The sequence below is a fragment of the Phocoena sinus genome, chromosome 5, assembly GCF_008692025.1.
Source record: "Phocoena sinus isolate mPhoSin1 chromosome 5, mPhoSin1.pri, whole genome shotgun sequence".
Classification (NCBI taxonomy): Eukaryota; Metazoa; Chordata; class Mammalia; order Artiodactyla; family Phocoenidae; genus Phocoena; species Phocoena sinus.
This window is the reverse complement of record NC_045767.1, coordinates 52,698,501-52,713,358: the sequence shown is the minus strand read 5'-3', so window position 1 is coordinate 52,713,358 and position 14,858 is coordinate 52,698,501. Positions and strand designations below refer to the sequence as shown.

Below are 14,858 nucleotides of genomic sequence, written 5' to 3'. Positions count from 1 at the left end.
TTGTCCCCATTATAATAACGAAGAAACAGTAGCTTCTAGAGAATGAATGACCTGGCTAAGGACATACAACCAGAAAGTGTTAGAATAGGAATGAGGACCACCAAAATGATCACCAAAATATCCTGCCTTCTGCTACTACTTGTACAAAGACAGAAACATACTGCCTAGGTTAAAAGACACTAAGATGACAGAGCACGTCATAATTCTAAAAACCTCGCTCATTCAACAAACATTTAGGTGATTCTATATCATCAAAGGAAAACTGCAAAAAGTATTTGAAAAATAAATATTTAATAATGTAACCATAATCATAATCTTTATATCTTTAGACTGCCTTTGTCAAAATTCTTTCCATCATCTTCAGAGTCTGTCTAAAAAAAAAATTAAACATTGTATTTCTCTTTACAAGTGGGGTTTAAGCCATTGTACAATACTTTAATATTTAAAACATCGAACTTAACATACTCTTATGTTCAATGTAAACAAAACCTCAGGTTTTCATTCTCATTTTCTTCTTTCTTCTAGCAAAAGGACGCTTTATGCCCATTTTTCAGATAAAAGAGGCTAAAATAATATGACTGGAAGAGATTTAAAGAGAGAAAAAAGGCACTGAGAGCTGGCAAACCAGCTAAGGATGAAACAACTCCCCAGGTCTCCAGAGGGGCTGCTGGGGGTGAGGAGGTCTATAAACCACCTGCCTACTTTCAAGCTTAGAGAGGTGCATACCTTTGAAAGCAACAGAATTTAAGTCCAGTGAGGCACTTTCAGAAAATGGCATCAAATAAATCTATAAATCTTTCTTATTCGCAAGCCACTGGACATTTAAGAGCACAGATATTGATGAGCTCTTTCTCTTCTTTTCTTCTTCCCTGTAACAGTTGTATGATTCATGGACTGTCCTTTAGTGGTCTCCATTTTCATCTTATTGCTCTTTCTTTGCTTCTGTTTTCTGACAGCTCTGAAAAACAAGGTGCTAAATTATTTTGTAGAATGAGCACAGTGAATTATGTAATTATGTTGAAGTTTAATTAACTAGCTAACCAAATAAGAAAACAGAAGGGGAAGAATTTACTGTATTATAAGCATAAATCCTCAGAATCCTAACCATAATAACAAGGAGATAGAGTCCTGACCAAGCAAAATGTTTGAGAAAAGAAATTTCTTTGAAACATGGTGACTACAAATTTAGAACAATCTATTCAGGACAAACACGCCACAGAAGTAAATAGTCAGGCCAATGAGTTGGGAGGTTTTTTGGTTGGTTTTTCTTTCTTTCTTTTTTTTTTTTTTTGGTACATCTGTACTGCTCAACTCAGCACTTCAATCTCCAAATCCCTGAATTACATTTTTCAGAAAAAAGACCAACACACTGGCAGTTAGCAGTGGTAGAAAAATGAAATAGCACAATGGAAAAAACTGAAAAGACTTAAAGAGGCCCATCTTATAGTCCTACAGCTAATTTTCCTTTCCTCAGTAGATCTAAAAGTCCTGACAAGTGCCATACAAGATGCCAACATTTTGTGGTCTCTTCTTGAAGACTAGCTTCAAAATGAACAAGGTGAAGCCACTATGTAGAACAGTATGGAGGTTCCTTAAAAAACTAAAAATAGAACTACCATACGACCCAGCAATCCCACTACTGGGCATATACCCTGAGAAAACCATAATTCAAAAAGATACATGTACCACAATGTTTACTGCAACACTGTTTACAATAGCCAGGACATGGAAGCAACCTAAATGTCCATCGACAGATGAATGGATAAAGAAGATGTGACACATATATACAGTGGAATATTACTCAGCCATAAAAAGGAATGAAATTGAGTTATTTGGAATGAGGGGGATGGACCTAGAGTCTGTCAGAGTGAAGTAAGTCAGAAAGAGGAAAACAAATACTGTATGCTAACACACATATATAGAATCTAAAAAAAAACAGTACTGATGAAGCTAGTGGCAGGGCAGGAATAAAGATGCAGATGTAGAGAATGGACTTGAGGACACAGGGTGGGAAGGGGAAGCTGGGATGAAGTGAGAGAATAGCACTAACATACATACACTACCAAATGTAAAACGGATAACTAGTGGGAAGCTGCTGCATAGCACAGGGAGATCAGCTCGGTGCTTTGTGATGACCTAGAGGGATGGGATAGGGAGGGTGGGAGGGAGGCTCAAGAGGGAGGGGATATGCGGATATATGTATATGTATAGCTGATTCACTTTGTCGTACAGCAGAAACTAACATAACGTTGTAAAGCAATTATACTCTAATAAAGATATTTTTTTAAAAAATGAACAAGTTGAAACTCACTCTCTAAAAAACATTAAATCACACCAGGAAAAAAAAACACCCAGATCGGGCTTCCCTGGTGGCGCAGTGGTTGAGAGTCCACCTGCCGATGCGGGGGACACGGGTTCATGCCCCGGTCCGGGAAGATCCCACGTGCCGTGGAGTGGCTGGGCCCGTGGGCCATGGCTGCTGAGCCTGCGCTTCTGGAGCCTGTGCTCCGCAATGGGAGAGGCCACAACAGTGAGAGGCCTGCATACCGCAAAACAAACAAAACAAAACAAACGAAACAAACAAACAAACAAAACCACCCAGATCCTTTGTTTCAGGTGATCTCTGAACTACATTACAGGCAATCTATAGCTGAGGAAGATTACTGCTCTATCCATTCACTTTCTCCAAGCTAGCAGAATCATGCCATTTATCATATCATGAACGAAGGGATGGGCTGGGGCTGCCAGTAATGGCAAACCTGGGCATTTCCATGGCTTCCCAGCAATATCAATTGTTAGATTCACTTCTCCTAAACCACCACGAGTCCTAGGGAAATGCTCCTTCTTGATCTTCCCAGAACCAAAACCTGGGAAAGGAGCTTCATAAACAGTATATAATCTCCTATATTACTACCAAACTCAGCCTCTCCTTTTGTTCATTCCATATACATGTTAAGTGTTGGGAATACAAAAATGAATGGACAAAGTCTTTGACTTCAAGGAGCTGGGAGACTGAGCCAAGGCAGATGTCACCCTTCCCTTTCCTTCCCCCCCCCATTTTTTTTAGGGGAAGAAACAGAGGCTATGAAATCATCCATGAGAAAGTGGCAGAACTAGTTTGATTCAGGAAATTGTGTTCTTAATTACCTTGATACTACATACTCTACTATAAATTATTCAGGTATGTAAAATGCTAAGCATACAGTAATTAATAAATAAATATTAGCTATTATTAGTAGCTCCACATGACTACTACTCAGAATTTTGCTTGGCAATTTTATATTTTTCCATGTTTAGAATTTTCACCATGGACTGGGGTATCCTATAAGTTCAAAATAAAACAGTCATCTTTATACTCTTTAGTGCATGTTACATAAATCTCCTTTCCCTCCAGCCATTTTTTAGAAGTAGGATAATGTCCTGATAAATGATGATTTAGCAAATTTTTTCTTTTTCTTTTTTGCGGTACGCGGGCCTCTCGCTGCTGTGGCCTCTCCCGTTGCGGAGCACAGGCTCCGGACGTGCAGGCTCAGCGGCCATGGCTCACGGGTCCAGCCGCTCCGCGGCATGTGGGATCTTCCCGGACCGGGTCACGAACCCGTGTCCCCCGCATCGGCAGGCGGACTCTCAACCACTGCGCCACCAGGGAAGCCCAGATTTAGAAAATTTAATGAAGTATAATCTCTTGATGGCAAAGTCAATGAAGCTATGCATGTCTGTATACAAAATTTAAACAAATTTTCTTTGGTTTGTCCACTCAGAAGAAGAACTAAACGTGAACCAGATTTCACTAGAAGATACAGTAAACAAAAACAGAAAGAAAATGTTCATTTGTAATATGAATAAACAAAACTTTCCAGAGATAAAGTCTCTCAACAGTGATAAACTGAGTATAATAAACTGATTGTTTCATTTTGCCTTAAAATTAAATTGACCTAGTATTTGTCCTCTAAATTATAGGTATTTATGTAACTGATAAAATGAGCTCTAACCACAAGAGGGAGCCAGCATCATTCCAGATCACAACCACAGGAAAATTAATACCAAGGAAAACCAAATTAACATGACAACTATAAAACATATAAGATGAAAAGATCTTTTATGCCATATATGCTAAAAAAGCTATTAAAATTATTTTTTACTATTATAAAGAAAAAATTTTGCATTGTCAATTTCATTGTAAAATTTTTTTGAAAGCAGTATCTGAAGATCACGGTTCACAGTTTAGGAGTCTTCTCTGAGAGAAGAAAGTGGTACTATTTAATAACTATCAGGTATACCACATCCTAAGGAATTTGGTCTTGAATTAAAATTGATAAAATCAAAAAAAAATAAAATAAAATAAAATTGATAAAATCTAGTACTAAGAGATACTACATGATTTCCCTCAATGAAAACAACATATTACTATCAAATAGACTAGTCAAGGCTATTTAAGAACCAATAAAGAGCCTACACTGTATTACCAAAATGCAAATTCAGTTTCCACGTGTCATAAGATCACAGAATCAAAGGCTGAGCATGTTGTTTGCAAGGAGAATTACATTGTAATAGTGCAACAGCCCCAGATCGATCCTTTATTAGGTTGTATTCTATTCTTAAAGCTTTATAAAAAAATATTTTATAAGACTCTTCAATACACCTCTTTAATTAATTTTTAAAATTCCACTTCTACCCTAGATTACTTAGTGGAAATAATTATTTAAAGTAAATTTGATAAAAAGTAATGGAAAAGGTAGTTTAAATACTAGGCAGAATTCAAGTGGCTGGGCTTTAACGGAAAAAATGATTTCTACTGACCAAAAAAAAAACAAATGGAAAAGAATTCTAATACAATCACAAGTAGCTACTAAACCATCAGATACTTCTAATAATAATAGATTTTTTTTCATCACAAGTCATATGATAGCTCAAAATTTTTATCCTGATCTCAAAGGTCATATAATGTTAGACTTGGCTATCTGGTTTTCACATCAGTAAAACAAGAGGACTCAATAGCTATAATCCCTTCAGTTTAAAAGGAAAAAAGTGTAACATTCAAGTTAGCCCAGTTGAAATACCAATAGTTTTTCTAAATATACTATTGTCATTGGTATAACTTTGCTCTGAATTACACAGCTATATTACACAAATATATAGGAAGTGAGTCACTTTCTACCTTATATTTTGGTTATTTTCATGCCTTACCTGTAAAATTTTAAGCTCTTTGACTCACCTTCATATCCTCCCTCTCCCCATCTATGCAAACAATACCTAACAGTGAAAGCAACAATTAATTTAGCATTTAGCATTTCTGGATCCTCTGATTATTGTGTACTTCGGTGGATTGCTCTGTACAAATATACAAGGAAAATTTTTTCTTGTAAATAAAAGAATTCAACTAACTTGTTAACTTTCTTAGATGTAAAGATGTTAGGACAAGTACTCCGTTTATGATCTAATTCACCACAAATAAAGCAGCCATCTTTAGGGCCGTTGCAAGAATGATCTGGAAGAGCACAGTGATTGCAAATGTTACAGTGGATCCAGGCTGTAAAATAAAAATTAGGTATTAGAAGAGGTTCATTTAATATAATTTTTCATTTGATTAACCTTTATAAGGAAGCGTGAATAGTGTTTACTTCAAATATTGTGATTGCTTTGCATAGCTAATTATAATTTGGCTAAAGAGGCCAAGGTTAAGAGGTTGGAATTCCATGTAAACCAGCTAACTTCTTTCTGATACATGGCAACAAATTCAGCCCTTCTGCCCTGAGTCATGAGCTTAGAGCCACTGACAAAATGGGGGCTGGCTGAGTGATACAAAACCCTGTTAAAACAAGCCAAAGCAAATGCAACACTGAAACAGGGTTAAAGTCATGTCTCTCTTTGAAGGAGAGAACGTACATTTTGGCAAGTGTAAAAATTAAAAAGCAAGTAAATTAAGGCAAGTCTCTATTATTTTTTTCTTTTGTAAATACAGTTAAATAAAAACCCTATTTAGATGAAGAAAAAGTCAAATATTTTCAGAAGATCTCAAACACTTAAGTCTGAATACTTACAAGGCTTTACACACTTTTTGCAGAGAAAGCAATGATTCCATTTCCTGCCATCCTACAAAAACAATTTTTAAATTATGTTTAACTTGTCACTAAAAATCAAATTTCCACAATTAAAAATTAAAATGTCTTATTAAAATCTGTGTAAATTATTCATTCCTTATTTCTCACTTTCCTGGGCTTTACTATTAAATACTTTGATTTTAATTTATGCATTTCTCTACTCAACTCAAACGCCTCCTTGATGGGCCCCAATTTCCTTAACTCTAAAACTGGAGGATTTATCTAAATGATCTTGAAAGTCCACTCCAGATCGAGCAACCCAATCTGCATAAAGAAGGACTCAATGAAAATTTCAAGAGAATTAATGATTCATAGTTTTTATGTGTCTAGCTGGTATAATCCTTAATAACATTCATATTTGAGAACTTAATGTAATTTACAAGGATAGAGATTACTATTTGAGTAATTTAAAAAACTGTGAAATAAAACATACCTAAAAAAGTACATGAGATGCATATGTCCAGTTTAATGAGTATTATAAAGTGAACACTGATGAACCCAACAAGTCAAGAGAAAATACCATCAGTACTCTAGACACTTCCCCACATGCCCCTTCCCAACCCAGCATTCCTCCTTCCCCACTGAGAAACACCTATCTTGGTTTTTGTGATGGTCACTTCCTTGCTTTTGTTTATTTTTTTCCAGTTACGTGTGCATCTCTAAATAATAAAATTTTGTTTTCCTCATTTTGTACTTTGTATGATCTGAGCATAATTTTTTTTAATGAAGAATACAGATAATTTCTAAACTAATTGGAAATATAAAATCAGATGTGTTACCATAGTTAAAAACCAGTATAACCAGTAATATAATTATAAAGTTATAAAAAATGTACTTTCCAATAGTTATAAAAATATAGCCTTTCGGGCTTCCCTGGTGGCGCAGTGGTTGAGAGTCCGCCTGCCAATGCAGGGGACGCGGGTTCGTGCCCCGGTCCGGGAGGATCCCACATGCCGCGGAGCGGCTGGGCCCGTGGGCCATGGCCGCTGAGCCTGCGCGTCCAGAGCCTGTGCTCCGCAGCGGGAGAGGCCACAACAGTGAGAGGCCCGCGTACCGCAAAAAAAAAAAAAAAAAAAAAAAAAAAATATAGCCTTTCCTCTGGCGAATAATATGTGCGTATCAGGCAACTAAACTTCACATGTTCTTTCTGACTGGATTTAGTTAAAATAACCGAGTAACCTAAAGGTGATCCCACCTTCCTAAAAAAATAACTAGGAGGTATGTCCCCTGTAGTCCTTCCTCATCTGTAAAAAGCCCTGTCTACTAGTGCTGTGAGGAGTAAATACACAGCACATGTTATCAATTATTGCTTCATCAGAACAGTGATGGTATCTAATAGTTCAATTCCTTATTCGAAACACCTTAATTTTGCCCTCAACAAAATTTAGCCCTTATTTATTAGTGCCTTATTTGAAACACTAATAATTTTAGCAGTCATACAGTACCATATAAAAATAACTCAAATAGTTGTTAATGATGATGAAGGCAACTAAGTATTTTAAAAGCCTGCCATACTTTATAATTAGAGAAAAAATATTATATTAAATTATAATTAATAAATAATAATACATTAATACAAATTAAAATATTAACAAAATAACATTAAACAAATGTAATGAAACTAGTAACCTAAAATAAAACTACTATGTTTGAGTAAAAACACATTCTAAAGAAAACTGTACCTTGGATGTGCAAGAATTACAGTGTTCACAGTGCTGATTCTCTAGAGAAACATATCGTTGACACAGAGGGCAAAATCTAAGGAGAAAAGAAAAGACTCGAAGAAATCAGCTGCATATACTTATTGAGATTCACAAGGTAGATAAAAGTTCACAAGGCATTTGTTACAAAAATTCGGTATAATTCAAATTAAATTCAATATAACATCATAGGCCAAATTTAAAAGTAATAAAAGAACTACATGAGTCAGTATGAAAGGCATTTGGTGTTAGATATATGGAACTTTATTTTCAGTGACTTGTGTACTTCAAGGTCTCTCTTACCTGTACCCTTCTTCAATAGGAAGGATTATTTTGTTGGGTGGGATATTGGTGAAAATACGCACAGGAGACTGTTTCCGTCCTGTCTTTCCATGTTTATAAAGTGCATGATTATCATAATCTACCTAGAAAGTTTAAAAAAATTAAAAAGGAAAAATTTCTCAAATGAGTCAACATTCGTTAAGATTCTTTAACCAATAAATGAACAAACTGATGCCAAGGTACAAATTAAATCAGAGTATTTAATAAGAAGTTCTCAAAAGCAGAGTTTACTTATTAATCAACAGCCTCAGAGGGGCCTCTATGAGAGTAAAATTTCATTATAAAAAAAGTAAAATTTGTTATGACACATTCATGTTACGTAGGATTCAAAAAACAACTCTAATCTTTTATCCAATGCAATAGACTTTGCAGGAAAGGCTTTTATATAATTAAGACTTTAGCTTTGGTCATTAAAACATTCCACCTTTGATGATCTGTGCCAGCTTGTATAGGGCTTTTCATTTTTTGCCTGTGAAATTCACTGCATGCCGGTTTTCAATTCCCCAAGGCTCAGTGGAGCCTCAGTGTGGCCCTCCACCATCACTCTCTGACACAGCCAACCCAGCATTCCTCCTTCCCCACTGAGAAACACTTATCTTGGTTTTTGTGATGGTCACTTCCTTGTGGGGGCCAGGCAGTGGCTCTGCCACTCACTTTTTATGTGACCTCAGGCAAGTCTGCATCATTTTCATCTGGAAAAGGAGGTTACTGATACTTACCTTAGAGTTGTTATGAAAGTTAAATGAGACAATGTATGTAAAACACTGAATTCAGGACCCGGCAAATGGTAGAGACAGATAGAAGGATGGAGTGCAGAGGGAAATCTATAACTATAGTTGTTTTCCCCACAATGACTATTTCGAATGTTTACCTCTCTCCTCAAGATCCCTAACTCAACTTTCCATTTCTGCAGATTATCTGGAAAGTAAACTGAGGCCAACAAGCATGATTTCTATTAGCTTCTTGCTCCCGTCTCCTCCTCCACCCTATCATCCATACACATTCTCAATTTGGTTTTAAACCTGCCATGAATCCACCTGGCCACTAAGTCCATCCATCTTCAGATCAGTAATTCTCAAAGTTTGGTGTCTGGATCAGCAACATCAGCATCACCTGGGACCTTGTTAGAAATGCAAATTCTTGCCCCACCTAGGACCTAATAATACAGAAACTCTGGAGGTGGGACCCTGCAATCTGTTATTTTTAACAAGCCCTCCTGGCACACTAAAGTTTGAGAGCCACTGCTTTACATGACCCACAAGAATACCATGGGATTTTTATAAGGTTAATACAGGTAGATTGCAACTTTCAAGTAAGTTGTAATAAATTCTTTAGATTCTAAATAAGGTTACACTTAAGAATTTACAACAGAACTGACTTGCAAAGTAGCTATTTAATGAGAGAATTACAAAAATGTAAGGAATCGGTGACAATGGAAAGAGAGGCCTTTAATGGGAGGGAGATTCCTAAGCTCTCTCCATGGCTATGCCAATGCCTGCCAGATTTACAGGTGAACAAATTTAGGAAGACTGATTAACAAGCTTCAGCAGTGGGAAAAAAATAAGTACAGGATGAGGAGACTCAGCTAAATGAGAGACAGTGGGGGAAAAGAAAAGCCCTAGGGCATTCGGCATGTGAGCACGCACAGTCCAACGTGGGGAGTCCACAGTCTATCACAAAGGTGTAAGACTGGTGTGGGCTCACAGCCGGCTTACACAGAACTTGTAATATCGTAACAAGGAAGGGAGATGAAGTTAGATCACATTTGAAGCCCTCCATTCAGCTGCTACATTTTAAGAGAGACATCATTAATAAAGCCAGTTCATTTCTATTGAAAGTAATGGGAATAAATAGGGCTTATAGTTTAACAGGTTGGGGGTGTTTATTCAGAAAAGAGAAGACTGGGAGGATCTGATAGCTATGTTATAACTGAAGGGGTGTCATGTGGAATAGAAATTAGACTTATCCTTTATTGCTTCGGAAAACAGAAGTAGGACCAATGGTTAGAAGTTAATAGGGAGCATATTTTATCTCCATATGAGAAAATTTTCTAACGATTAGAGCTATTAAATAAATTGAGTTGCCTTGTAAGGCTGTAGGACTTTGCTCAGGGAAAGCATTCAAGTGAGACTAGATGACTGCTTGTCATGAATTTAGTGGAAAGGATTATTACATTGGGAAGTCAGCCTACGTTAAGGCTATGCATCTTTACAACTTTAAAATTCTATGAATATACGTTACCTATTAGAGGCTAAGATACAAAAGTAGATTTTACTTCAAAATCACCGTAAAATAGTACCTTAAGTAGTTTTCTTTTAAAATGATTTAAATTCATAATTTTTCCCTAATGCACCTTCTCTATGTATTCAGTAAATATATGGTACCATATTAAATTCAACGAAGATATTTTGAACATTTATGAGTGTCATAAGAAAAAAAATTCTTCCCAAGAGAATCTTATGAAGATTTTCAAATGCTGGAAAAGAGTATCTCAGAAAGATTTTTAGTAAATGGAATAGTCCATGCAATATAATAGATAGCAGATGGAAGAGAGGGGAAAAAAAAGAATTTCTTTATGGTTACCTAAGGAGTCAGAGAATGTGTGCGTCAGGGAGCTGGTTGATTACTTGATTTTGCATAACCTAATTGAGATTATTATTATTTTTAAATGTGGGTTTGTTGTGCTAATTAACTATAAACATATGGTATGTAAAATGCATGCTGCTAGGGTAAATTAATGTACCTCTAACATACATCCATATTTCATAGCTTCATCCACACAAATAAACCTCCTATGGAAGTGCTGTAAAGCAAACACAATTTTGCAAATTGCGTATCACTAGTGGTAGAGCTGATACACCATTTTCCCATCATTATCCCTGACATTTCACTCACAATGATGATGAGAGGCATTTTTGAATAGAAAATTTCTCTCATGGAACTGATTAATGTGATGAAGTACTGTATAGAAATGAGGGAAAGCACAAAATCTCTGCAATTCCTAACTTTTAATTTTATCTATACACAAATTTCTTCTGCAACATGAGACTGAAACTAGTTATACGGAAAACAAGACATTCAAGTCGACAAACATTTATTATTCTGCACCTACTATGCTCCAGGTATCATGCTAGGAAACAAAGCTTAAATAAAACAGAGTACATGTTTGTATTTTCATAAATCCCTAAAGTGTGTTCTGTTTAATTTCAATATATTCAAAAGATTCCAAGTGAACTCTTCAGCTCCATCAATCAACTTCTACCATAGCAATAAGGTTTTTTAGTCACACCATATTCCATGTAACCTCTTATTTTAAATATCATATGTATTACACAGACATACACATACATATATGTGTGTGTGTTATTCCTCATCACTTCAAATCCATTAAATGTTTTATGTTTATTGAATTTTGAGAATTTCACGTGTCACCTTATAATTTACAATCATTTCTGAGAAATTCCTGTCAAAACCTCTTCATTTCTGAACATGAAACCAGACTCGAATAACAAACAGTTTTCTAAACAGGATGTTTTTAAAAAGACAGCTTTAAAAAAAAGCAAAGATCTCTACTTTTAACAATCCAGACAAATGTCCCAGATTAAGCAGAAACAAGAGATCAAAGCATGTTCAAGGTGGAAGGGAAGTGAGAAGATCTAGTTCAGATATGGTAAATACAGGACCTGAATGCCATCACTCCCTGACCCTGACCCTGTGGCAGACATCACTAATCAGTCACGCTACTCTTTGCCACTGAGCCTGGTATTCTCAACAAATTCTCCAGAAAGTCACTACCAATTTATCAGGCTTAAGTCTAAAAGTAAAACTTATCCAGCATCCTTTTTCTGGTTCAGTCATTTTATTTTATAGGTAAGGAAACAGAGACCTGGAAAGATAAAGTGACTTCCCTCAAGATTATATTTAATCTTCTAAAAGGCAGTGCTAAGACTCAAACTTCTTCTGACTCTAAATCAGAATTTCTTTTCATTACCAAATCCTTCCTTTCTAATCTGCCCTTAATAAAGCTCTTGGTTTTCTACGTCTTTGATAGCTATTTTATTCTGTACTCATCAAGTGATTTATCACTGAAGAGTCTACATGATTTATAGTTTATGAAGATTTGCAGCATTTCCGCCTTCCTCTTACCTAAAAAAGTTATTTCCAAAAAAAGAGATTTAGTGATTTTTTTTTTTTTACTGCATTGTGGTTTCGGGGCTTATAATCATCTCAGGCAAAGTCAGAAAGAAGGCCTAATCAAGGTCTATGAGAAAAGACCTGTGAAGGAGGAGAGGAAACTTTCAAATTTTTCATTTGATGAAGGTGGCTAACATAAAAGGAAAAAAATTACCACAAAATGAAGTTAAAGTAACAAAAGAAAAAAAAAAAAAGAATGCAAAAGGCTCAGAAAGGACAATAAGTTCAGAGAGAGTTTCAAAAAAAAAAATAGTAGAAAAATCAAAAGTAGAGGTACAACAAACAAAGTTTACATATACCCTAGGAGACCTGGCAAAATCAGTTTCTCCCACTGAGCATGTAATGGGCAGTAGTGTTCTTATATTTAATAGGAATCATGAAAAAATGAAGATTTTTTTTTTTGTTTTATAGGTTTTATTCTAATTCTTCTTCTCAAAGGTTGGCTTTCTCTTTATTGGAAAGACTGCTTTTCACCCTGATACATGTGGCCTAATTAGAACATTTTCCACCAATGCACTGAATCATGATTACTTTCAGTAAGCTTGGACCTTGGAACTAGTTCTTAAAATTAAAACTACAGTATTTCCAAAAGTTCTTTCCTAGTAACACAGGCTGTCTAAACAAATAACTGGTTACTACACATTAATAATCACTCTCATCTGCTTTATTCTGGATCTGCCTTCTTCTGCCTCCTCACCAACTGAAACTCTTGCCCACAGTGAAAACTCATCTCTAAATGTGGATGAAACAGTTTTCTGAGGAACGATGTGTTTTGCAGTTAAAATAATGTGTTTTCTGACATAAAAATTGGAGAAAAGTTTTACCCCCATTCTGGGGCCATCTGAATGATGACTATAGTGATGGTTACGACAATGCTTATAGCAATAACCTTTTTTCTATATTTGCTGTGTGTCAGGGATGAGGCTAAATCTTTTAATGTATTATCTCAAATAATTCTTAAAACCTTATGAAGCAGATATATTATTATTATTCTCATTTAACAGGTAAGATGAGTTTCAGAGAGTTAGATAAAATGTGTAGGACTAGCTAGTAGGTGGCAGAACCAACATTATAACCCAGTTCCTTTTCAACTCCAGAGTTCGTGCCCTTTTTCATTCAAATATTCATTCAACATGTACAGGGCACCTACTATGTGCCAAACATTGTACTAGATGATTATTCACTGTCAAAGGCAGCAGGTGCTCCTGGAAACCAGAAATAGTTTACTTAGTTAACGTCTTTAGGATATGTCAGCTATCTCTGCATTGCAAATGTCCATATTAGAAGCATCCTTCAGATAAGAAACAGAAAACTGGATGCCCTAAAAAGAAAGTAAACCAGCTTTGAGAAGATATATGGTATGGATTTGCCTAAAGCAGAGCTCAAGAAGTCAAGGTTAAAATGACTTGTGCTACACACTTTTGGAAAGGACACTGTTAATATGGTTCAAGAGCCATAAAAAAGTCCATGAAATTTGATAATGTAACTTTTATAATTCTATTTTAGTTTTGGAAATTTATTTTAAGGGAGTTATGGAAAATATGGAAAAATTACATGAATAAAAGATGTTCATGGCAGTGTTATTTATAGTACCTTAAAGGTGGGAGCAACCTCTAAGTCCAAAAAGAAGAGAATGATAACACAGCCTATTGATGGAACAATTTACTTATTAAAAGCATAAGATTATGTAGCTACATTTTAAAATATACACTTATATAAGGCAGAAATGAAGAAAGCAGAATTCATATTCATCTTCTATGATTACAAATACGTAAAAGTGTTTTTTAAAAAGACTGGATGTGAATACAGCTGACCCTTGAACATGGTTTGAACTGCGTGGGTCCACTTATACGTGGATCTTTTTCAATAGTAAATACTGAACCAAAGTTGGTTGGATCCACAGATGTGAAACTGCAGATATGGAGAAACCTCACATACAGAGGGCTGATTATAAGTTATACACCAATTTTCAACTGCACCCATAATCCTCCTGTTGTTCAAGAGTCAACTGGACCTCAAAATTATAATATTTGCTATGTGAGGTAGAATCACAGGTGGGATCTATCCCCTCATTTCTGGTAACACTGTTTCATTATTTCTAAATAATTTTCATAACAGTGTATATCTTCAAGACTAGAAAGGTTAGAACCAAGTGCTATAGGGAATTATACCCATTATCTTGTAATAGCATATAATGGAATATAATCTGCAAAAATACTGAATCACTATGCTGTACACCTGAAACTAACACAATATTGTAAATCAACTATATATATATAAAAAAAGAAACAAGTGCTATCTTGGAACAACTAGTGAAGACGTTTACAGCTCTAGAGCTGAAAAGCCTGAATCAGAGGCTAGTCAACTGCTCAGAAAAATCAAATAGAAAAATGTCATTACAAAAGTGGAAGCAGTGCCCGCTTGGTGACCACACATAGTGATGGCGACAACAGGGTTAACCTCAGAACCCAAGGAAATGAATCCAGGAGAGTGGACATTGAAACAGAAGGAGTTGAAGGAC

General features: G+C 35.7%; 1 protein-coding gene across 4 annotated transcripts in view; it reads right to left on the bottom strand.

The window, feature by feature from the left end:
• Positions 1–272: 272 nt before the first annotated feature.
• Positions 273–14,858, bottom strand: part of ZCCHC4 (zinc finger CCHC-type containing 4) — a 48,647-nt gene continuing 34,061 nt past the window's right edge. For 3 of the 4 annotated variants that reach the window (XM_032633369.1, XM_032633371.1, XM_032633370.1), the window contains 5 exons: positions 8,105–8,226; positions 7,784–7,859; positions 6,042–6,093; positions 5,386–5,530; positions 273–958 (listed from right to left, as the gene is read on the bottom strand). In XM_032633369.1, the coding sequence (XP_032489260.1) occupies positions 823–958; positions 5,386–5,530; positions 6,042–6,093; positions 7,784–7,859; positions 8,105–8,226 (531 nt within the window). In that variant the 3' untranslated portion in view covers positions 273–822. Of the gene's footprint in view, positions 959–5,385; positions 5,531–6,041; positions 6,094–7,783; positions 7,860–8,104; positions 8,836–14,858 lie in introns of those variants that run through there. The other variant, XR_004350084.1, reaches the window with a different exon arrangement.